General features: G+C 37.1%; 1 protein-coding gene and 1 long non-coding RNA gene across 3 annotated transcripts; one reads left to right on the top strand and one right to left on the bottom strand.

The window, feature by feature from the left end:
* Positions 1 to 5,664: 5,664 nt before the first annotated feature.
* Positions 5,665 to 23,360, top strand: LOC104109764 (probable serine/threonine protein kinase IREH1). Of its 2 annotated transcripts, XM_009619121.4 has the most exons (18): positions 5,665 to 6,642; positions 8,003 to 8,073; positions 8,156 to 8,338; positions 8,432 to 9,817; positions 10,269 to 10,441; positions 10,579 to 10,822; positions 11,808 to 11,900; positions 11,974 to 12,114; positions 12,191 to 12,283; positions 14,045 to 14,249; positions 14,969 to 15,054; positions 17,307 to 17,395; positions 18,334 to 18,385; positions 18,491 to 18,547; positions 18,657 to 18,830; positions 18,922 to 18,999; positions 22,849 to 23,038; positions 23,126 to 23,360. In XM_009619121.4, the coding sequence occupies exons 1-17, from the start codon at positions 5,982 to 5,984 to the stop codon at positions 22,930 to 22,932; spliced, it is 3,870 nt and encodes a 1,289-aa protein (XP_009617416.1). In that variant the 5' UTR covers positions 5,665 to 5,981; the 3' UTR covers positions 22,933 to 23,038; positions 23,126 to 23,360. The 2 variants fall into 2 exon arrangements, with proteins under 2 accessions (XP_009617416.1, XP_009617418.1); XM_009619123.4 differs by lacking the exons at positions 18,922 to 18,999; positions 22,849 to 23,038; positions 23,126 to 23,360 and having other exon boundaries at positions 18,311 to 18,385; positions 18,657 to 18,697.
* Positions 18,724 to 19,816, bottom strand: LOC138907231 (uncharacterized). Its single transcript, XR_011415023.1, has 2 exons — positions 19,133 to 19,816; positions 18,724 to 19,055 (listed from the first exon to the last, which is right to left on the bottom strand). It is a non-coding gene; the product is annotated as an uncharacterized lncRNA (long non-coding RNA).
* Positions 23,361 to 24,541: the final 1,181 nt, after the last annotated feature.

Below are 24,541 nucleotides of genomic sequence, written 5' to 3'. Positions count from 1 at the left end.
CATCTTTCTAGAGTTCCTTTAAGGAAACTCGTTTCAAACTTACACTCTTTCCTCTGGTCCATAATACTAGTTGAAGTTTCTGCATGATCCATTAAAAAATATAGATTTAATAGCTTATTTGCCGAAGTATCTTTATCTCCCTTTAAACGTCTCACTCAACTAATACTTCACTAATTGAAAAAGTAAACTAGAGCTAGAATTCAATTCAGCTTGATTCAATTTTGCTAGCATAAGCCTATTTTGCTTAACTTTTTTCTCTTCATTCACGCTCAATTCAATTTTGCTTGATCTTCTTTTTCTTTCTTGATTTGGTGGTGTCTCCAGATTTGGCCTATACATTCTATTAAAGTAACATCGTCATCCTTCCTAGCTAGAAAAACCTCTGTTTTTAAAAGGCAGAATTGGGACTCGCCTCAGGGCGGAGCACTCGTAAAACGCCCTTGGGCTTATGTGTGGGGCTTAGTTCCGTGAGACTTACGCCTTGCCCGTCGGGGCTTACGCCCCGTACACGCCCAACGCCCGGTGTACTAGGCTCGTCAAATAGAACTTTATGCAATTGTGTGTAACTAACCTTGTAAATCCTCAAATTTTCTTAATAAATCGTTGACTATTCAAAATTACTTTTTTCTTAATCATAAATCATTAAGTTGAGAGTATTTTATGTCATAATTGAAATAAATATTATTGCACGTTATCCACTAAGACTGCCATAATAGTAAATTTTAAATAAATCTTTCTTTTAAAAAATATTTATTTATTAACTTTTGTTATATCTTTATTATATAATAGTCCATAATTTTTTTTATAATTATTTTCCTAAATATTATTTTTTTCACGTTTACGAGATACAATACTTATTAATTTAATAGCTCAGTATTAGCTATTAACGATTTACAAATAATTTGTTATCATAGTATTGTATGGTGAATTATGTGTCACTTTGTTAACTTGTTGAAACTAAATGATGCTAGAGAATCATATTTAAATTGTGAATTATGTTTTTATATAAAATATCTTTTAAATAGAAAGCATATTAAATAAAAGGAGTATTTAAAAAAAATCAAATTATAATATCAAAATTTTTTCAAGATTTATTACTCCCTAAGAGATACATATAAGATTTCGTATCGAATACATTACTTTTGATGTTTGAGTTGTAACAACGTTGTATCTAATTTGCATATTATGATATATGTCATGCTTTTCGTATTATTCATAGTTGAATTATAATTTATAAATCTTTTAAATAGATTATTTATTATAATTTTGTGATTTTAAAGTAATTTTTATAATTATTTTTTATTTTATATTATCTTAAAATTTTTGAAATTAGTAAAATTTAAAGATCTGTGGGACTTACGCCTCATGTCTCAGGGCTTACGCCTCGTCTCACGCCTCCGCCTTTTAAAACATTGAAAAACATACAGATGGAATAATCTGTTTTAGATTAAAAGGGGAAAATGGCCAAATATACCCCTCTACTTTTGTATATTGTCTGCATTTAACCTCCATTATACTATCGGGCCAAATTTACCCCTACTGTTATACTATTGGCCAAATTTATCCTTACAATCAGTAAACTTTTAAAAATACCCCTTGATCTGTTAAGTAATCCAAAATCTCCCAAATTCCTTTTATTTAAATCACTTGTTGTTCTTCTTGGTCTACTATTTTAATTTCAAAAATTACTATTGATGTGAATGCTAAAGTTATTAGACTATACAAATTATTCATAATTCTTTTTATTACCAATGCAATGTGATGACCCAAAAGGTCATCTCATGTTTTAGAACTTGATTCTGCGCTCTTAAGCCTTAAAAATCTCATTTTTTTTGCCCTTCTCAATTTGCGTGTGCAGTCCGGACGTATTTCAGGAAAGCTTTTATGTTGAAAATTGATGAAAATAAGAATTTTTGCCTTAAAACTTCAGTTGAGTTGACTTCGGTCAATATTTTTAGTAAACGGGTCCGGATCCATATTTTGACGGTCCCGGTGGGTCCGCATCGAATATGAGACTTGGGCGTGTACCCGAAATCGAATTCGGAGGTCCCTAGCTCGAGTTATGAATTTTTGATGAAAATTAAAAGTCTAAAAATTTAATTATTTTTTAGAATTGGTTGATGTTTGGCCTTATTGATACCAGGTCCGTATTTTGGTTCTAGAACCCTGTATAGGTCCAATATAATATTTATGACTTATCTGTGGAATTTGGTGAGAAACAGAGTTGGTTTGACGTGATTCGGACGTCCGGTTGTGAAGATAAAAATTTTAAAGTGTTCTTGAGAATTTCATTTGATTTGGTGCTAAATTCGTAGTTTTAGATGTTATTTTGGCGATTTGATCGCGCGAGCAAGTCCGTATGATATTTTTAGACTTGTATGCATATTTGGTATGGAGCCCCGAGGGCTCGGGTGAGTTTCAGATAGGCTACAGGATGTTTTAGACTTAGAAAATCTGGTGTGTCTATGCTGTATCTGGTATCTCATTTGTTGTGCTTCGCGATCGCGAAGGGGAACCTGGACTGGGGAGGATTTTACTCTATGTGAATGCGAGATCATGGTCGTGAACACGGAGCATTGGGGGGAGTTGCTCGACGCGAACGCGACCCGTCGAACGCGAACGCGCAGCTTTAGCTAGGCTGGGCAGGGGACCTAGGAAACTCTATGCGAACGCGAGCCCTGTCTCGCGAATGCGAAGGTAAGGCGGGCTAAACCTGTGAATGCGTAAAGCCTCCCGCGATCGCGTAAGTCCTTAGGAGGCTGCTCTTCGCGAACGCGACAGTGTTCACGCGAACGCGATGAACACTGTCGCCCCAGCACTTAAAACAGAATCAAAAACGGGATTTAGCCATTTTTTCACATTTTCAAGAACCAAACGGGCTAGAGGCTATTTTCAAGAGATAGTTTCTTCCCCAAAGTGTTGGTAAATAATTCTAAACCATTTTCTTTCGATCACCCATTATATTTCATGAATTTTCAACCTAAAATCTAGAGTTTTCATGGTAGAATTAGGGGTTTTGGGTAGAAACTAGGGATTTCGGAAATTTGGGGATTCAGACCTCAAATTGAGGTCGGATTCCAAAACCAATTATATATCCGGGCTCGGGGTGAATGGGTAAGTAAATTTTGGTCCGAACCTCGAGTTTTGACCGAGCGGGCACGGGGTCGATTTTAACTTTTTGGAGGAAAATTTGGGAAAATCTAAATTTATGCAATGTAATTGATTCCTTTAGCAACATTTGATATTATTGAGTCATTTTTGAATAGATACGAGTGGTTTGGAGGTAAATTCTAGAGGAAAAGTTGTGATTAAGTATTAAGTGGCCTTCGGAGCGAGGTAAGTGTCTTGGTTAACCCTGACTTGAGAAAATTAGGAATCTCAGATTAATTGCTATGTGAAATTCATGTGAGCAGCGTATATGTGAGGTGACGAGTGCTTATGCGCCGCCAATTTACCTATTTTTCATGTTTCTCCTGTTTTTCATATATTGTCTATTTCTCATGCCTAATTGCTACGTGTTTAGACTAATGTTAAATTAATCGTTCTTATCATGTTTACGGATCTTCTGGTGATAATTGAGTATTTATTTCGAAGTTGAGATTGATATTGTGGAACCAAATGCTGAAGTAAGGCTTGTACTTGTTATTCTATCTCTCTGTTGTTAATTGTTCATTGTATTATGGTAAGGGAGAGTGTTAATGCACGAAGGGTGATGCCGTGCCATATTGTGAGTGTAAAAGCACGAAGGGTAATGTCGTGCCATATTGTGAGTGTTAATTCTCGAAGGGTGATGCTGTGCCATGATATAAGAGTTAATGCACGAAGGGTGATGCCGTGCCATTTCTATTGATTTTTATGGTGAGGTTGAGAGTAAAAGCACGAAGGGTGATGCCGTGCATTTTTCCTTTACTATATTCGTGATTCCTGTTGATTCATAGTATATTGGTTGTTCCAGTTATCATTCAGATGTAGTTCTTTATCTCGTATTTCCCCCAGCATGTTTCCCCTTCCCGATATTTCCTGCCTAGCTCTTCATTATTGTTATTTGGATATACACTGTTAAATTATACATGTTGATTTGTAGGTGCATTGCCTTAGCCTCGTCACTAGTTCGTCGAGGTTAGGCTCGACACTTACCAGTACACGGGGTCAGTTGTACTGATACTGTACTCTGCACTTTCTGTACAGATTTTAGTACCGGCTCGGGTTGATCGAGGTTTTTGCTGTTGGACCCGCTATACGGAGACTCAAGGTAGATATGTCGGCGTTCACAGACCTTAAAGTCCCCGTCTATCTTTTTTGTTTTACTGTTTCTTTCATTCAAACAGTCGTGTTTCTCTTAGACTATTACTTGTAGTAAATTCTAGAATGCTCGTGAATTTGTGACTCCAGATCCGGGCAGTAGTAATTAAATGCAGTCTTTATATTATTTTGCACTCACTATATTTCATCTTAGTTAATTGTTGTTATTTACTGAATGGAATAAGGATTGGATTAAATGATTCTCTAACGTTGGCTTGCCTAGCAAGTGAAATGTTAGGCGCCATCACGGTCCCGACGGTGCAAATTCTGGGTCGTGACATGCACCCATTTATCTTTTTGTAATAAATAAAATTGGTTTAAAATTTTATTTATTTTTCAATCATATACACATCGTAGAATTTAGTGGGTTTATTTATTGTGTATTTTATGCAGATGATCATCACGTATGTACATGTATATTCAAATATATTTGTCATTACCTGGTTAGTATAGAGTTCGATCGACTAACTTAAGAGTGCAAAATGTGTAGGCATTTAATTAAAGCAAAGTTGAATTAGACAATGTAAAGTCTCCGAGGAACTTCAACTTCAATCACTAATACTTGCAAAGCTTGCATACATTTGGTGCAACGAATTCATTTAAATTGGGATGTTGTAAATATTTTAGAATTTAGAAAAGCTACCTAATTTAGATTTTTTAATTTACTATACTTTGTTTATTCGGTATTATTATTTAATATTTTTTCTCATATTTTTTTCTCTAATTCAGAAAGCAGGTAAATGCCAATTATTTTTAAAATAGTGGACCAAGAAGAACAACAAGTGATTTAAATAAAAGGAATTTGGGAGATTTTGAATTACTTAACAGATCAAGGGGTATTTTTAAAAGTTTGCTGATTATAGGGGTAAATTTGACCCGATAGTATAAATGTATGGGTAAATTTGGCCCGATAGTATAACGATATGGGTAAATTTGGCCCGATAATATAACAGAGATTAAATGTAGACAATATATGAAAGTAAAGGGTATATTTGGCCCTTTTTCCGATTAAAAATATAGAACATCACATCAATATTTTGATTTAGTTAATTAAATAAAATAAAATTTTAAAAACTTTTGAACATTATATTATATAAATATAAAAAGTATGATATACATGGGTGCTTAATAAATTATAAGAAGTTAGTATATTAAAATTAGATAGTAAAAATAATCACGATCATAATAAATAAACATCTTTCTCCGTATCTAACCATTTGACTACTTTCAACCTTATCCATATAAATAAATAAATATATCCATTGTTTTCTTTAATATTTCTATTTTAGATGTAAGTATAAGGAAACTCCAACTCAAAAAACTACAAAAAATAAGAAACTTCCACAACTGTCAAAGTGTCTTGTCTTTTCTTGGTCTCCTTCAAATTCAACCCCACTTCTTTATCCATCACATCCTCGCCCCCTAACATCCCGCCCAGTAATCCGCTCCTTCTTTTCCGAAAGAAGACACAAAAGGAAGAAAGAAAAAAAAACGGAGAGTTCAGTCCAAACTCCGCATCTTCACTCATTCATGCTTTAGTCCAACATCACAGCCCCTGCATTCATCTTCGATGCTTGCCGGGGCTGTGATTCATTCACTTCAAAAATTATAGCTGAAGAAGAAGAGAAGTAGTCCCAAAAAAGGGGAAAAAACCCTAGCGATCAAAATCAGTTACTAAGATGGTGTTCAAAGGTCGATTTTTCTCATCGAAGAAACCGGAAACCTCAAGTCCAGATGGATCCTACAACAGTCCGAGATCCAGTGGGTCTAACTCCAACTCTCCGGTCCGATCCGATAAGAAGAAAGGCAAGTCTAAGGACAACTCTCCAAGTACACCTACTTCCTTGTCAAGTTTTGCTAGCAGCTTCAAAGATAAGAAGAAAAAGGATAAGGATGCTACTAATAAAGGCAAAGAAAGCCCAAGTAGTGTGGAAGTTAAAAAAGAAACGGCGGCAACGTTCAATTTGAAGAAAGGAGGGTTAACGGAAACTACTAAAGAAACTGCTGGGGCTACTGCTTCTTTTCCGTTGTCACCGATAATGGCGTCATCGTTGGGCTTGAATAAAATTAAAACACGATCAGGGCCGTTGCCGCAGGAGAGCTTTTTTGGATATGGGAGTAGTAGTAGAGAGAAAGGAAATGCTTTAGGTTCCAGCAACTTGTCTAAGACTGTCGGTGATGGGCCGTCATTGAGTTCTGGTTCGGGAATGAAAAGTATAGGGAAGAAGGATGAGAAGAAGTCAGTATTGGGGTCTCCCGAGAATGCTCCATTGAGGGAGAGAAGCCCACATATACCAGGCCCATCAAGGCTGCAGAGCGGTGAATCATCTTCTGGAGCAGGTTAGAATCTTCTGGCCATTCCAATTCAGTTGAATTTTGTAGCAAAAAACTTGAAGAGACGCCCCTTAACTAAAATACAGATTTAGTGACAAATTTAGACTCATATAATGACTCACATTACAAAACTGAGCCATTTCGGGAATCAACATGTTTCTTGGCCAACCACATTGCTAAAAAATAGTAGCACTACAGCTGAAGCGGTATAAATGAGGCATTATGTAATCCTGCTAGGATTTATAGCAATGAAATCTCTTGCTTACTGATAAAAAAGGTCTAGCTGTTGTCATAGGACATAAGAGCTCTCTCATTAATGCGCATAGGCTAAATAAAGGGTTCATGAGTACGAAATTAGCTGGTTTGCTAAACACATTATGTACGTAGTGCAGGAACATTGAGGAAAGAAAATAGGCATTAGACTAAGGAAATGCAGCTGGTTCTCCCATGTTTTTTAGTTCACAAGATATTGTACAATTACTTTTTCACTACATTGGGTAATTAAACCTTATGCCACCCTGCTCCCTTTTTTGGTTGCTTTAATTTTGGTGTCCATTTATCCTGCGACAGATTAAGATAGGGAAAAGATTGACAATAATGCATTCGGAAGACAGAATTTGATAGCATGTTCATTATCCTTAGTTGCTATATAAGGGATCAAATTCTAGACTGCTCACAGCTTTATGTATTATGTAAATTCTAGTCAAAAAGTTCTCTTTCTGTCCTTTCATTTTTCTCCTACTGGGAAAGGTGTTGTTGCTTGCTGACAATTCACTAGCGTAATTAATTATAGAAACCATCTAATAACAACAACAACAACAACAACCCAGTAGCATACCACCGGTGGGATTTGGGGAGAGTAGAGTGTACGCAGACCTTACCCCTACCCGGAGGGGTAGAGAGGCTGTTTCCGGGAGACCCTCGGCTCAGAGACAATAGATCTGTAACAACAACAAAAACCAGAAAAATAATATCAACAACGTGAGAGACAGCAAATAAATGGGAAAGCAATAGCACAAATACTATGCAAAAGTATGAAACACAACATAACCCGCTAGCAGTCCTAGACAAAACACTATCAGATTAGCTGGTGCAAAGAGGAAAAACGCTCGACTACCCCTTAACCTACAGCCCTAATGCTCGACCTCTATACCTTCCTATCAGGAGTCATGTCCTTGAAAAAAAAATTGAGAGCTAATTTGTTATTAGACTTATCTGGATAATGGTGGACATCATCTGAGAGCTCAGAAACTTTACATGAGGTCATGATCCAAAATTTCATATCCTTATTCCCCTATTGACTATAGATTTTGCGGGGTTCATGATGAGTAAGTATTTTCATTTGCTTATTGCATTGTTGTGATAGGGCAATTCAATTCATCTTGGGGCCATTCTGGAGGTCTCAGAGGCATAGATGTATCTACTCCCGAATTGAAGGTAAAAAGGTTTAATGAATACCTATTGCATTAGTTGTCTTGCTGTAGTGTTACCCGTAGTCTAATGAAAATGTGCTTTGTAGACATCTTATGTATGTGATAATCCAAAGGAGTCCGAATCACCCCGCTTTCAAGCTATACTGCGGGTAACCAGTGCACCTAGGAAAAGGTTTCCTGCAGATATAAAAAGTTTCTCCCATGAACTTAATTCCAAAGGCGTACGGCCTTATCCATTCTGGAAGCCTCGAGGTTTAAACAATTTGGAGGTAATGTAATCTTTTGTGCTTGGTTCTTTAAGTTAGTAATGAATGATCTTAATATTGGTTTCAACTATAACCCATTTCTTGCAATTTTAAAAGGAGGTCTTAACCATGATTAGAGCAAAGTTCGACAAAGCAAAGGAGGAAGTGGACTCTGATCTGCGTATTTTCGCGGCAGATCTGGTTGGAGTTCTGGAAAAAAATGCAGAAACCCATCCAGAATGGCAGGAAACGATTGAAGATTTGCTGGTTTTGGCTCGGAGCTGTGCAATGACATCACCAGGGGAATTTTGGCTTCAATGTGAGGGGATTGTTCAGGACCTGGATGACAGACGCCAGGAACTTCCAATGGGTACACTGAAGCAGCTGCATACTAGGATGCTTTTTATACTTACAAGGTGTACACGATTGCTTCAATTCCACAAGGAAAGTGCATTTGCTGAGGATGAACCTGTATTTCAACTTCGTCAATCGTTGCAGCCTGTGGAAAAACGCATTCCTCCAGGCATGGGAAGAAATAGTAAGATGTCTGGCCCTATGCAATTCCCAAAGGTGCCGGCCCCAAGAAAATTTTATAGTCAGGAACAACATGGGTTAGAGTGGAAGAGAGATCAGGCTGTACAGCAAGGAGACTCTCAGGCCTTGCAAGCGGAAAATCCAAAACATTTGGAGTCTCCTGGTGGAAGGGGAGATCAAATGGCATCCTGGAAGAAATTTCCAACTCCAGCAGTAAAAAGTCCCAAACAAGCTTCTCCAACCAAGGACACAATTGAAGGCAATATTGAACCTTCAAAGCTATTTATGAACAAAAGAGGAACTCCTGATGTAGATCTAGCTGCTGCCAAGCATCCTCAGCTTCTTTCTGCTAAAGATTCTCATGCACACTCTTCAATTCCTTCCAAGCACCAGTATAAAGTTTCTTGGGGCTACTGGGGTGATCAACCAAGTGTATCAGATGAAAGTTCAATAATTTGTCGCATTTGTGAGGAGGAGGTTCCCACTTTGCATGTGGAAGACCACTCCAGAATTTGTGCTATTGCTGATCGTTGTGATCAAAAGGGTCTTAGTGTCAATGAGCGCTTGATTAGAATTGCAGATACTCTTGAGAAGCTCATGGAGTCATTTTCACAGAAAGACTTCCAGCCAACTGTTGGAAGTCCAGATGTCGCAAAAATATCAAACTCTAGTGTAACCGAGGAATCTGAACCTTTCTCTCCAAAACTTAGTGATTGGTCACGCAGAGGTTCAGAAGACATGCTGGACTCTTTTCCTGAAGCAGATAACTCTATGTTCATGGATGAACTTAAAGGTTTACCCACTATGTCTTGTAAAACCCGCTTTGGACCAAAGTCAGATCAAGGAATGACAACATCATCTGCAGGCAGCATGACCCCTAGGTCCCCCTTGCAGACACCAAGGACCAGTCAGATAGACCTGTTATTGGCAGGTAAAGGTGGTTTCTCTGAGCATGACGATCTCCCTCAGGTAGCTGCCAATACATTTCTACTACCTACTTTTTAATTTCGTTATTTTTTTGGTGATCAAGGTAAGAATTTGTTTTGCAGCGCTCAACGGCTGCATGGACTTGTATATATCTTTCACTGGTTTATTATATGTAATTGCTTAATTGTTATTAAAGTGGAAATATGATTAGCATTTTCAGTTCTGATTTGAGCCTTATTTTCTGTCTTATTCTTTGGAGTTGCTCCATTTGAAGTTTGAGAACCTTGTGTTTCTTGCAACATATTGATTGAAATAGAGTTTATAATGATATTTCCCTGTCTCACTGTAAAGCTTCAGTAATATTTATCTTATATCCTACAGTTGCTCGTGTTAGTGTAGTATATTTGGTATTGACTTCTTTAAATAACCTGCTTCCATATTTTCAGGAATTCTGAATTTTGACATTTTGATGTTATAATTTTTTATGTTGCAGATGAATGAACTGGCAGATATTGCTCGATGTGTGGCAAATACGCCTTTAGATGATGATCAGTCTCTGTCCTATTTGCTCTCTTGCCTTGAAGATCTGAAAGTTGTGACGGAACGCAGAAAGTTGGATGCACTTACAGTGGAAACATTTGGAACCCGCATAGAGAAGCTGATAAGGTAATTTAGTTTCTTGCTTGTGATTTAACCCTGCTGGTGCTTTCCGAGAAAAAGATAAATTGTAAGAATTGTGACATCAGGCGGTGACTACGGAGGAAATAAAAGGAAGGAATAATACTTTTGTCTTTCTACTTCAGGGAGAAGTATTTGCAACTATGCGAACTAGTTGATGATGACAAGGTTGATATCACTAGCACTGTCATTGATGAAGATGCTCCCTTGGAAGATGATGTTGTGCGTAGCTTGAGAACCAGCCCTATTCATTCGAAAGACCGTACCTCTATAGATGACTTCGAGATAATAAAACCAATTAGTCGTGGTGCATTTGGCCGTGTTTTCTTGGCGAAAAAGAGAGCAACTGGAGATTTCTTTGCAATTAAGGTATTACTGACAGTTTGCTATAGGAGTTTCTTTTTTTGTTGATCAACTCTCGTGAGCCTTCTATTTTCTTTTATTTATTTTTGTGTTGATCAACCCTCTGTCGTGTTTTCCTTTCTCTTAAGATGATTTTCATCTGATATGTGAGCAAGCACCTCTAAAACTTTGTCTCCCTAAACCCCAGCCAAGAGACAACTGAAACAAGAACTCCATGTCATCAAGTTGTTTTCATATGCATTTTGCCGTCTCTAGAAGAGGAATTTATGATGAATTTGGGGATGTATCTGGAAGGATTATGTAACAACGGCAAGATGTTCTTCATCACTTGGGAACGCTATAACCACAGGAAGAGGAAAGGAAAGAGATTGGCGAGAGAACATTTAGAACCAAAAGAATACATATTTCAGTATATTAAAAAAACCATTTTAAATTCATTACCCAATTGCCTTTTGGAAATTCCAGGGAGTTGCATAGTTAACTTTATGATGTATGTATGTGTGCTTCAGTTTCCTATCAAAAAGGCGTCTGCACATCTATATCTTTTCAAGGTCTTGAGCAGGGGATGTGTGATTTCTTCATCGTTTAACTGAGGTCTCCCATTTGTATTCTGCTGGATATGTGTTGTCGGCATGTCTGTTGGTTTCTCTGATGATATTATTTTTTCTTCTCAGAAGCTTCTGGTCTGTGGAACCAAGATTTAGGTTGAGAACCATTCAGCTTTCCTGCATCAGTTACTGTCTCATTCAATTGAATTTGGTTTTATGCCTTATTTGCGCTTTATACTTTTTTGAGCATACATGAAATTTTTGCTCAACTCAAGGTGAGAAAGATCTTGGCCCTCCATGGGTGCTGGTGGTAGAGTATACTGCTTTTGTGATCCCACCTCTTCTTAGCCTTATACTCAATATCTTAATTGCACAAGTGTTAATTTTATGTGTCAGAAAAGGATGTTTATTGTGGCTGTCCAACTTACATGTTTAGTCTACAGGTTTTGAAAAAGGCAGATATGATACGCAAAAATGCCGTTGAGAGTATCTTGGCGGAACGTGATATTTTAATATCGGTTCGCAATCCCTTTGTGGTGAGCATGGTGAACTGAGAAAGCTTTTACTTCTAGACATGATAAACTGTTTTACTAATTTTTTACGTATTAGGTTCGCTTCTTCTACTCATTTACTTGCCGTGAAAACTTGTACCTTGTGATGGAATACCTGAATGGGGGGGACCTGTATTCATTGTTGAGGAATCTTGGTTGCTTGGATGAAGATGTTGCTCGTGTATATATTGCTGAAGTAGTGAGTATTTATATCTCCCTTACAAACATCGTGCACAACATGGTTAAACATAAATCTGATACTCGGAGCTGATCAGGTGCTTGCTCTGGAATATCTGCACTCTTTGCAAGTGGTTCATCGTGATTTAAAGCCAGACAATTTGTTGATTGCTCATGATGGTCATATCAAGGTATTGTTTATCTTATATTTTACCTTTATAAGTGCTGTCAATTCGGATTTAGCTAAGAACTGAGCATAATGAAAGCACAGAATCTATATTGGTGATACCAATAAGTTGAGACTAAGGTTTAGGTGTTGCTACACGTCAGTTTTTCGTGTTTCCGAGGAGCCTTTATAGTTTGGTTGGAGACTTGTATATCAGTGTAGGAATGAGTGTGAGACTTAAAAGCACTTCGAGTAGAACCCCTTAATTTTTCTTAGAAGACAAATAGTAAAATGGGCCACGATAAAGCAGAATGGTTATAGAGGAATCATATAGGCACGACTAGTTTGGGATTGAGGTGCAATTGATTGAGAGTGAAATGGAGTTATATTACTGTTTTAACTGGACTTGTATTCCCACTTTATTGGTTTGAAGACAATTCTCTTAGATCCTCCAGCTTGTTTCTTTCTATCTTAGCAAGTGCATGTTTGGTATCCATGTTGCAAACCACCACCCCCTCCCCCCGGGCTTTGGTTCAGGGGTAAGAGTACGACGAGCGATGTGTGGGTTAGGCGCACGTCATGAGTTCAAACCCAGCATGGACAAAGTCTGGTATTTAAGTGAAGAAGGGCAAAGGGGCGGAGCTAATATCTACCAAGTTTCGACCGTGCACCTACTTGTTTTCGGGATTTATCGGCTATCAAAAATTGCTTGGTATCCATGTTGTTAACTGTGTAGCTTGCCAGCGTGTCAGGGATGTATGTGAATGTCAACCTGTAATTCATAGTATTGAAACTGGGGAATTTCATGAGTGGACTTGGGCCAGGCTTGTCACATCAAGTTGGTAATTCTTCTATGCATTTCAATCTTGACCAAATAAAGGCCTAGGTTTGGAATATAAAATATTTAAGGCAACTGTTTAATCGAGTTAAAAGTTATGGACACGTCATTCAGTGAAACACGATAAACATATATTGGTTCAATATAGTCTGTCGCCATGGGCATGACTATTTGCATAGTAAGTGTAACAGCTTACTCTGAAATGCTATGTAACCACAGATCTGTTTGCCAAAGCACTCTTAGGTTCTTTAATGGAATCTAACGTGATAATTCTTCTAATAAATAAAAGCAATTGAGGGTTTTAATGAAGTAATATACCCTTTAGTCCATAGGGTTTAAGTCAAGTTGTTTCTACAGTTCTTTGGGGGGTTATATAATTCAGCCTTTTTTTTTTTTTTTCCGTACTCGTATTGTCCTCCCATCGTTATATTTTTTGTTTCCTTTTTGAGCTTGGGTCGCTTGTTTGGAGCCAAGGGTCTACCGGAAACAACCTCTCTACCTGTACAAGGTAGGGGTAAGGCTGCGTACGCACTACCCTCCCCAGACCCCCTACTTGTGGGATTACACTGGGTTTGTTGTTGTTGAGCTTGGGTCGAGTATGCTTATGTTAATTATCCCTTCTCAAGCGCAAATCACTGAAGTGTAATTTCATAGTTTTTGCTGATGTAAGCAGGTCTTGTCAATTGATGTACAAATGTTTGCCATTGTTAAAAATCAGCTCATCTTTGTATAAACTTGCTTGAACTGCATTAAGTTATTTTTCTTAGTGAGGTTGAATTTCTATTATTCTGCTCTTTTGCCTATAGATCTTAATAGTAGTCAAGCTAAAATGCAAAGGTTCCTGATAGACCTGTTTCTTTTGTGGTTTCTGGTTTGAAGTTCATTATCATGTTTAAGCGTGCAGTCTTCTTGCTGATGAGTTAGCTATAATGGTGCTATTGTTTACAGTTGACGGACTTTGGGCTTTCTAAAGTTGGTCTTATCAATAGCACAGATGACTTGTCTGGTCCTGCAGTCAGTGGAGCATCCATGATGGAAGATGATGAATCTCAGTTATGGGCACCTGAGCATCAGCAGGAGAGGCGCGGGAAACGTTCTGCTGTTGGCACACCAGACTATTTGGCACCCGAAATCCTTCTAGGAACAGGGCATGGTATGTATTTCTCTTATTTGTTGTTCTCTGCCATCAACGACAATGAACTACTGATTTATCTTTTGAGAAGTGGCAGATGAAGCAATCAGATATATATCATCCTGTTGTCATCCATGATGGAAGATGATGAATCTCAGTTGTCGAAATTGTTGCTTGGTTTAGAGATATTCAAATCTTCGTATTAAGCCTCCGTTGAAATTGTCATATCTTTGTGGTTTAGATTTATCTTTAACCTGGAAGAAAACTAGTTGGATGTGATAACATTCTTCTTTGGTGCCATTATGTTTCTGGTTAAGTGGTTACCTGTAACAACCTAATCCACTAGTGATATTGTCCTCTTTGGGCCTAGGCCCGCACGACTTTAAAACGCGTCACTAAGGTCTAATGCATGTCTACTTATATACCCAGCATCTCTCCCGTATTTTGTCGATGTGGGATTCGCCTAGGGTGTCACATACACCCCCTCTAAGGGACTCAGTGTCCTCGCTTAGGTTTGCCCCACCACCGTTCAAGGTTGCACGCGGAGTGGCTTTGATACCATATGTAACAGCCCAACCCATTAGTGGTATTGTCCGCTTTGGGCCTAGGCCCCCACGACTTTAAAACACGTCACTAAGGTCTAAGGCATGTCTACTTATATATCCAGCATCTTTCCTGTGTTTTGTCGATGTGGGATTCGCCTAGGGTGTCACATTACCACAGCTTAATTCTTTTTGCAGGTTTCACGGCTGATTGGTGGTCTGTGGGTGTTATCCTCTTTGAGTTGATTGTTGGCATTCCACCTTTTAATGCAGAGCACCCTCAGGTTAATATTTTGTAAAATTGTGTTTATTGTTTATTTTCCCATGTGACATTATGAATGTATTTCGTTGATCAGTGTTTCTGTTTATATAAAAGAATGAACAACTATTATTCTTTATGCTTTACGTTATGTTCAAATCTTTCTCTATATTGCCTAAGCAATTTTTTCAATTGTGGGAAGAGATGGCATAGTCTGTAGAATACTTTGAAATGTCCTTTTGGGGACATCCCACTAAAATTGGAGCTATTAGGTTGGAATAATGGAATACCTGAAATAATGCTAGTTTCTATCTGGTGGAAATATAGTCATCTCCTAACAGCTTGTTTCACTTGGCATATGAAACCGATTTTAATTGCTTCAACATGCATTAAATAACTGATTTCATACTAACCATCTGTATTAGAGAAATATGTGGATATAGTAAAAAGAAAACGACTTCTTCAAATGATTACCGATTTAATTAATAGAACTGATTTAATCATAAAATCAGGTGAAAAAGATTAAACCAAATAGGACCTAAATGTATTTATGAGAAGCAACTTAGATCTTCATTTTAAAGAAAGTAGCATGTTTTTGTGTTTTCGCTTTTTCTTTCACAATTGTAGCACTTGGGACATTCTTTGCCCTCACATTGACTCTTCATCTTTTCTGATTTTATTTATAGTTTTTTGCGTGTTATCCAGACTTTAAGCTGCATTTATTTTGAGTAAATATGTCTTACATGATGATAACTAATTTACTTAGCATTTTTTAGAGTTGACGAGTGAGGGTTGGGACTTCGAGTCACCCAAGGAGGAAAGACAATAGGTGTTGCTGGGTTGGAGTGTTGGAGGTTAGGGTACGTGGAAAAGAAAAGTATTGTTTAGTGTTAAAAAGTTTTTTTTTACCTTCTAAAAAATAAATGAGTTTAATAGAAAAATTCTTGGAATCAATGCAAACTTAAGTAAATATAGGACACAATGGAAGAAAAAGATCCATATCGGTGATATCTACTAGTTGGGAATAGGTTTTAGATTTGTTAGAGAACTTCTATTTTATATATATATATATATATATATATATATATATATACAATAACATACCCAGTATAATCCCACAAGTAGGGTGTGGGGAGGGTAGTGTATACGCAGACCTTACCTCTACCTGGCGAGGTAGAGAGATATATATATATATATATATATATATATATATATATATATATATATACATACACACACACACACACACACACACACATATACATACACTTGTTCACTTTTAATTTATTTGGTATGAGTGATAATATGAGTTGAGCTTAAATGAAGCAGTGAGGATTTATATAGCCGACGCCAACTTGTTTGGGATTGAGGCGTAGTCGTCGTTGTTGTTTATTAAATGAGTTTAATAATAAAACTAAAGAGCAAAAAGGAAGTCCCAGTAAATTATATGGATTTTGTTGCTAAATGTTTATGGATCTATTTCTAATATCACTTATAGGTATTGTGAACTGCTATTTCATGATATGAGTTACCAATCAATAAGCTATGCCTCACCCACCCCGAAACTCATTGGGATCAACTAAATAAATCCTTGTTATGCTCATGACAATTTTTTGAAATCTGGAAGGGGAACTTTGGCGTACCCGATAAAGTTGTTGTCATGTGACCAGGAGGTCACGGGTTCGAGCCGTGGAAACAGCCTCTTGCAGAAATGCAGGGTAAGGCTACGTACAATAGACCCTTGTGGTCCGGCCCTGCTCCGGACCCCGCGCATAGCGAGAGCTTAATGCACCGGGCTGCCCTGTCGTCAAGTTATATTATTACTTACCAGAAAAAGTTAAATTTGACTGCTTTATTCTTTTCTGATAACCATTTGGCCACTTTATATTCTTTTGCTTTCTTAAATCAATAAACAATTAGCTCGCAAGCAAATACCATTAGTTAGTTACCTTCTTATTGGATTATTATTTCCATTAGCGAATCTGAATCTCATATTTTAATTCGTTGTTGTTATGGAGATTATTTGATGGAATACTTTCTCTTGTCGAATAACTTGCTGTCTTCTTTTCATATTTCTTTTAAGAGTCTTTATTGATTACACTTAACAATTTTAGACGTTAATTATAGAATGCAAAAGTGAATGTAACTCTCAAATTCCGAACTTGGTATATAAACAGTTAATTGCTGACAGTAGCACTCTTTTAGCGGTTTCTATATTTTTTTGGATATATTATGCTGATGCACTTTTAAATTTTGTATTAACCTTTTCTTATCTAGAAAATATTCGACAATATTCTCAATTGTAATATACCTTGGCCTGGAGTTCCTGAGGAAATGAGTTTTGAGGCACATGATCTGATTGACCGGTAAGAGAATCTTTCTGGCTGATCTTTTGAATCCCAATGTAATCTTGCTTCTTAGCTGTTAGTATTTTTTTTGACCTTCTCTTGTTTCTGGGCAGAAGCATGCGTGAATTATGAGATGTTATTTTCCTATGTGAGTAATCAGTTTTATGGACTTCCGAGAGGCACTGGATCATTAAATTGGTTTTGACTACTAACACTAATATTTTTATTAAAAGATTTATTTTACCTGACCTTATCCAAAAAATATATTAAAAATTTTATTTGTAAATTGTCTGAACACGGTTGTGACACTATAGCAAATTTCAAATGCTTTTAGCTTATTTATTTTCCACCTTGATGTTTTCATGTGCGTGGATGCACTTCGGCGACTCCCGAAGGTGGACACTTCTCTCTCTGGGTACTCTTTAATATTAACAAATCCTTTTCTCAGGACAGGAAAAAAGTGTCATTGCAGAAAGAATAACTTTGACCAGTCATATCACTAAGTAGATCTTTTCTGCCAAATGAGAATGAGTTGGGGGTTTCGAACCTACTATTTGATATGGAGTTCAATGAATCAACTATGCCTAATCCAAAACAGGTTTTGGTCGGCTACGTGAATCCGCTGGATCCATTTGGCTCTATTTGTGCCCATTTCATCCCAATACTATTATCTAGTGGAGTTAATTCTATTATCCTCATGTGCATTTACTCAGATTTTACTAGCCTTGTCTATGTCTTAGTTCTTTGAATTAGGATGACCAAGCTCTAATAACATTAAGCACAGTTACCTATAAAAAAAATAGAAAAATAAAACATGACTCTCTTCTCAAATTAAACACAAATACATATCAAAAATATAAAATTAAACATGACTTTCTTCTCTGTCTAACAGATGTATCATAGAACTATATCTTATCCGTTTCTCAATTTCAGGCTGCTGTCATTGTCAATTTCAGGTTACTAACAGAAGATCCTAACCAGAGACTTGGAGCCGGAGGAGCCTCAGAGGTGACATTCGTTTTCTATCAACATTGATATGAACCTAGTTCTATTCATTCTTTAGAAGTCTAAATGTTTGGAATTTGTCTGGAAACAAATATAATTCTCATGCAGGTGAAGCAGCACCCCTTTTTTAGGGATATTAACTGGGACACACTTGCTAGACAGAAGGTTTGACTGCAATCTCTATTTCATTTTTGCTGTATGTATAGTATCTGATAGATCAATGATGTCCCTCTTAAGCTAATCGCTGTTGCACCAATGGTTGTATGTTTCTCAGGCTGCGTTTGTGCCTGCTTCAGAAAGTGCACTGGATACAAGTTACTTCACCAGTCGCTTCTCTTGGAATCCTTCAGATGAACGCGTATGCGCAGCCAGTGAATTTGAGGATTCTAGCGACAATGGTAGTGTTAGCGGTAGTAGCAGTTGTTTAAGTAATCGTCATGATGAACTGGTATGTTTACGACCAACGTATTTAAGGTTTATTTGGGAATCTGGATATTTTTGTTGGTGTGTGTGTTTAACTTCAATGCATCGCTGAACAGGTTGATGAGTGTGGTGGTCTTGCAGAATTTGAGTCAGGCTCTTCCATCAACTATTCTTTTAGTAACTTCTCATTCAAGGTAATTTTATGTTCGATCATACTTTGGTTCACGACACTTGATGCATGCTTCCTTTGCTTTTGATTGTTATCGCTTTGTGTCATTTTGTCTTACTAAGCTTTTCAATGTTATTAGGAGAGAAGACATGCTAAACAAGTAAAGAGTTTCTTGATTCTGGTATATAACAATTGTGGTATTGAACCTATGAGTCATACCAGGAAAAAGTGATAGAGCTTAGACTTGGGACATTCCCGCAGGTGACAAAAGATTATTTTGGATTTGTGCCTAATAGATCTACAACTGAGTTTTATATTTCTGCTAAGATAACTGAAGGAAATTTTTAAAGAGACGAAGCAACATCTTCACGTGGATAAAGAGTACGGTAGAGTGCAAAAATAGCTTTAGTGAGTTGGTGGGTAAGGGAGAAGAATGGATTTCATATCAAATAATATAAGTGCCTTAAATGATATTTAGGAAAGAGTCGTAAGACAGTGGGAGGGGATACAAAAGAGTTTTCTATAACCATGCATCATTCTTTAAAAGAATTGCCATGGGTTTACACTAGGGATTAGCCTTGTGTCTGTACTCCTTTACACTTAGTTATGGATGAGTTGACCAATAGCATATGAGATGAAATTTCATGGTGTATGGTGTTTGCAAATCATTTTGTGCTATAATTGAGGAAACCAGTGAGATAGTCAACCAAAAAATTGAACCATAGATGTGTTTGCGGTGCTTACGTACAGAAATTTAAAATGCCTAGTCTCAGCTTTCTAAGAGAGAGGATAGAATGATAGAATTGAAAAAATGACAGTTGAAATGAAAGAAGGCTATGAGAGTGCCCTGCGATACGAGGATACCGACCAATGTGAAAGGCAAGTTTTATAGAACTGTTGGAAACCGGTAATGTTACATCTGAGTGAATGTTGGATCTCTAAGGCTAACAAATCAACAAGATTAGTGCTGTTGAGATGCAGATAAAAGAATATATAATGTCTTAAAATGAATCGAGTGAATGAAAATGAAGCAAAATTGAATTTAACATTTATTCCTTTTCTGGTGGACCAATCATTCCGTGATCCCCGCGCTGAGTGATTCTCTCCACACACAAAAAAAAAATGAAAAATGAAAAACGCCATGTGTTGATCCCCGCTCTGAGTGATTCTCTCCACACACACCAAAAAAAAAAATTTAAAAATTAAAAACGCCATGTGTACCGTAAACATAAACATGCGATTTTGTAAATTAGAATCCATTGTGGGGTGTCACTAGGGAACATATATCGACTAGTTCTCTGATACAAATCCTTCAACAGGACTCTTCTTTTTCTAGTACAAGTAAACCCATTAGTGGAAAAATTCTAGAACCCATGTTTCGAGCATAAAAAAATCCTTCACTAAAAAGACACTAATGTATCCTTAAGGGAATGTCGTTTAAGTCCAGAAGTTAGTGTATTGGATGCCTGGGAAGTTGCATCTGGTCTAGTAGAGCTAAATCAGCACCAAGCAAATCTCTTTTGTAGTCTTTCTCCGCTTTCCCAACAAGCGTTTCTGTTCACCCTTCCTAATTTACTAAATATCCAATTCCCATACTGGGTAGGATCGCCAGCAGTTAGACATTGGTGTTACAATATTAGATAAGTTTAAAACTTATCACATATGTCAGAAGATAAATGACAGGACTTGAGATGGTTTGATCATGTAAACTTCCAATACACCGAAAGAGTTGTCTATAGGTGTGTAAAACAAGGATGATTATCTCATGGAGGAGTTGTCCCGGCAGATGTATAATCTCTTAGAACTCATGAATTTGGCAATAGAACACAATGTGATATGATTCAGGTTATAACAAGCGGAATAATTGAAAATAAATTGATTAATAATGTCATTCGGGCAATTCCAATTTTACTGTCCTATCTGTATGTCTAAAAAAACAATTGGTGTATCAAAACCAATCACCGATAAAGAACGATAAAAAAGAACCAAAGATGCAAATTGAAGAAGGAAAAATTACTGTGGCTTGATAGTAACCCAAAGGTTCATTCCGAACAAATAGGGTTCCAGCCTCACAATGATGTTTATTAATCTCACCTTATCAAAAAATGATGTTTGTTAATCTCAAAATATGCAAAAACTAAGATAACGACTACTAATATTTATAGGATTAGAAATGTGAGAAATAATACTCGGAAAAAATATTATTGATGTATTAACTATGTTATAATGAGTCCTATCTATAAGTATACATAATACATAACCTACTCTTATTACATACGGGATTAGGACTAATTACATATATTCACATAATTATTATAACACTCCCCCTCAGGTTGGTGCATACAATTCATATGTACTGAGCTTGTTACATATGTAACTAATACGAGGACCAGTGAGGGACTTGGTGAAAATATCTGCAAGTTGATCATTCGACTTCACAAACTTTGTAGCAATTTCTCCTGAGAGTATCTCTGACAAAGTGACAGTTAATCTCAATATGTTTAGTTCTCTCGTGGAACATTGAATTTGATGCAATATGAAGAACAGCTTGATTATGACACACAAGTTCCATCTGGCTGATCTTACCAAATTTCAACTCCTTGAGCAACTGTTTAATCCAAATTAGCTCACATGTCGCCATAGCCATTGCTTGATATTCTGCTTCTGCAGTAGACCGAGCAACCACATTTCGTTTCCTGTTCTTCCAAGACACCAAATTACCTCTTACTAAGACACAATATGCAGACGTGGAACGTCTATCAGAAGGTAATCTTGTCCAATCAGCATCTGAGTATCCAACGATCTGCTCTTGGCTTCGATCCTCAAACAATAATCTTTTGCCTGGAGCTGATTTTATATGCCGAAGAATGCGGACAATTGCATCCCATGACTATCACAGGGAGATCCATAAACTGACTCACAACACTCACAGGAAAAGAAATATCAGGTCTAGTCAATGTGAGGTAATTTAATTTACCAACCAATCGCTTATATCTTGCAGGATCGCTAAGAGGCCCCCCCGTCCTTACAGAAGTTTAGAATTCGGATCCATCGGAGTGTCAACAGGTCTACAACTTGTCGTTCCTGTCTCCTCAAGAATGTCTAAGGCATAGTTTCATTGTGAGATCACAATACCTGAGCTAGATTGAGCGGCCTCAATACCTAAAAAATACTTTAATCTGCCCAGATCCTTAGTCTGAAAGTGCTGAAAGAGATGTTGCTTCAACATAGTAATACCATCCCGATCATTGTCGGTAAAAACAATATCGTCAACATAAACGGCCAGATAAATACGGCCATATAAATACAGAGATTTGAAGCAGAATGCCGATAAAACACAAAGTGATCAGCTTTACTACAAGTCATGCCAAACTTCTGGATAACTGTGTTGAACTTACCAAACCAGACTTGAGAAGACTGCTTTAAACCATAAAGTGACCGGTACTAATGATATATAAGGCCTCCCCCTGAGCAACAAAAATAGGTGGTTGCTCCATATAAACTTCATCCTCAAGGTCACCGTGAAGTATGTTACATAACCTATTTACAGTGAGTCCTATTTATGAGTACACATAATACATAACCTACTCCTATTACATACGGGATTAGGGCTAGTTACATGTATTCACAGGAAAAATATCAAAAAAAACAAAATATCCTCAAAATACTTGTATGTTGGCTCATCTGATGTGCTTCCTTGTTTTGCGCTACAACATAGATTCGCGATGTTCTATGTGATTTCTCTTTTGGTGCTCTCTTTCAGCTTTGATCAATCAATTGTTACTTTTGCTATATGTTATGTCTTCTGTTGGTGCTAAGGAACCATTGCATATTTGATTGACTGGTCAAATTTTATTAACTTTTCCTCCTGCAGAATCTCTCCCAGCTTGCATCAATCAATTATGATTTGCTTTCGAAAGGTTGGAAAGATGATCAGCCGACAAATCCTAATGCATAGCCAAATGGCACTTGCATGTCTGAGTATCAGATTTAATTTTTTTTTTGGGCCAAAGTGATGAAAAGGATGGCCGGCCAATCATCTCCTGTCTATATATCTTGTAAATGTATGTACTTGCCTAATAGTGTTCTATTCTGTAGCACTATTGTTATGCTTTAGAAGATGATTGAAACCTTTTGTCGTCCTTTTGCAGATATATATAAGCAGCTTAAAGACTGTGACTGACTACACTGAAGGATGTGTTTTTGTCAAACAAACAAGTCTCATGCTGTGAGGTTGTGATTTGAGTTGTTTCATTAAGTTTTTACTACTCTTCTGTTCTCATGCACAACCGCGAGAGGCCCTCGAATCATTGGTGTTAGGGCCTCTGATTGTACTGATAGTTTTCCCTCCACAGCAATAAAAACACATCCCATGCTTTACTCGTTCCTGCAAGTATCTGCTTAACTTTTTTCTTGCGCTCCAGGTCCTGGCTAATTTCGCTGTTGAGATTAGTCTAAGGCCTCTCTTATCTGTTATTTTGGTCTTTGCTAAGAAGAGGAAAACTAAAATAATAATTAGTGCAGTAGTAAGAAAAGTGTCATTCTTTTTATGTGCGCACTTGCATGTACAAGTATTGATTTTATTTTGCCAGTACCTTGCCTTAGGGAGGGTTTGTTTTAAGCTAATCTTACAAGATGCCTTACCTGGTCCAGAATGGACTATCTTTTCTTTTTTATAGTCTCTCTAATAGTTATGCAATTGCATAATCGATGCAATTCTTGAAGTACCATGAGAATTTCAAAATACCCCGCCTTTTTTATATTCTTCTTTGGATTATGAAATGTGTATGATTTGGTGTTTGGTACGAGTCGATGACAATGGTGACTCGAGCAATGAATTTGTTATCAGTAATTTGAGACTCAACCCTTCCTTTCTGGTACAATCAATGGTATGAAGACTAAAGCAAGTTTTGATTCCTCTAAGGTTATCATTTAAGTAAATGGAGAATGATTTGGTGCAATCCCCAAATAAAATGAGAAATTTTCAGAAACCACTATTGTTTAGTGGCTATTAAATTCATATAGCTATCATATACATAATTACTTCCTATAGCTACTATTCAGTTGTTACGGTAATGTATTTACATGTATTCGCGTTGCTGTATTCATGAATACAGTAGCAAAAAGCGCCTAAAATCAGGGCAGTCCAGCTGTACGCACATGTGTTCACATGTATTTGCGTCATGTATTCATGAATACAACAGTAAAAAGCGCCTAAATTCAGGGCAGTCCAGCTGTACGCGCATGTATTCGTGCTGCTGTATTCACGAACACAACAGTAAAAAGCGCCTAAAATCAGGGCAGTCCAACTGTACGCACATGTATTCGCGTCATGTATTCATGAATACAGCAGCAAAAAGTGCCTAAAATCAGGGCAGTCTAGCTGTACGTGTATGTATTCACATGTATTCGTGTCATGTATTCATGAATACAATAACGGCAATCCCTTAAAAATAGGTATGTCCAACTGTCTAAGAGAAAAAACATAAATAGCGTATTTCATGTCTCAATGGTAGTATATACCATAAAATACTTATTTTGTTACAAAATGTAAAAGATAGTTATAA

The sequence above is a fragment of the Nicotiana tomentosiformis genome, chromosome 3 (assembly GCF_000390325.3).
Source record: "Nicotiana tomentosiformis chromosome 3, ASM39032v3, whole genome shotgun sequence".
Taxonomy (NCBI): domain Eukaryota; kingdom Viridiplantae; phylum Streptophyta; class Magnoliopsida; order Solanales; family Solanaceae; genus Nicotiana; species Nicotiana tomentosiformis.
The sequence above is the reverse complement of the archived record's forward strand: the minus strand, read 5'-3'. Positions and strand labels throughout refer to the sequence as shown.

What these genes read in the sequence shown, in the direction of transcription:
- LOC104109764 (XM_009619121.4), top strand. Translation starts at nt 5,982, where the DNA reads ATGGTGTTCAAAGGTCGATTTTTCTCATCGAAGAAACCGGAAACCTCA. An exon ending in GTGTATATATTGCTGAAGTA is followed by an intron (nt 12,115 to 12,190) that starts GTGAGTATTTAT and finishes GGAGCTGATCAG; the next exon opens with GTGCTTGCTCTGGAATATCT. An exon ending in GTAATCGTCATGATGAACTG is followed by an intron (nt 18,831 to 18,921) that starts GTATGTTTACGA and finishes ATCGCTGAACAG; the next exon opens with GTTGATGAGTGTGGTGGTCT.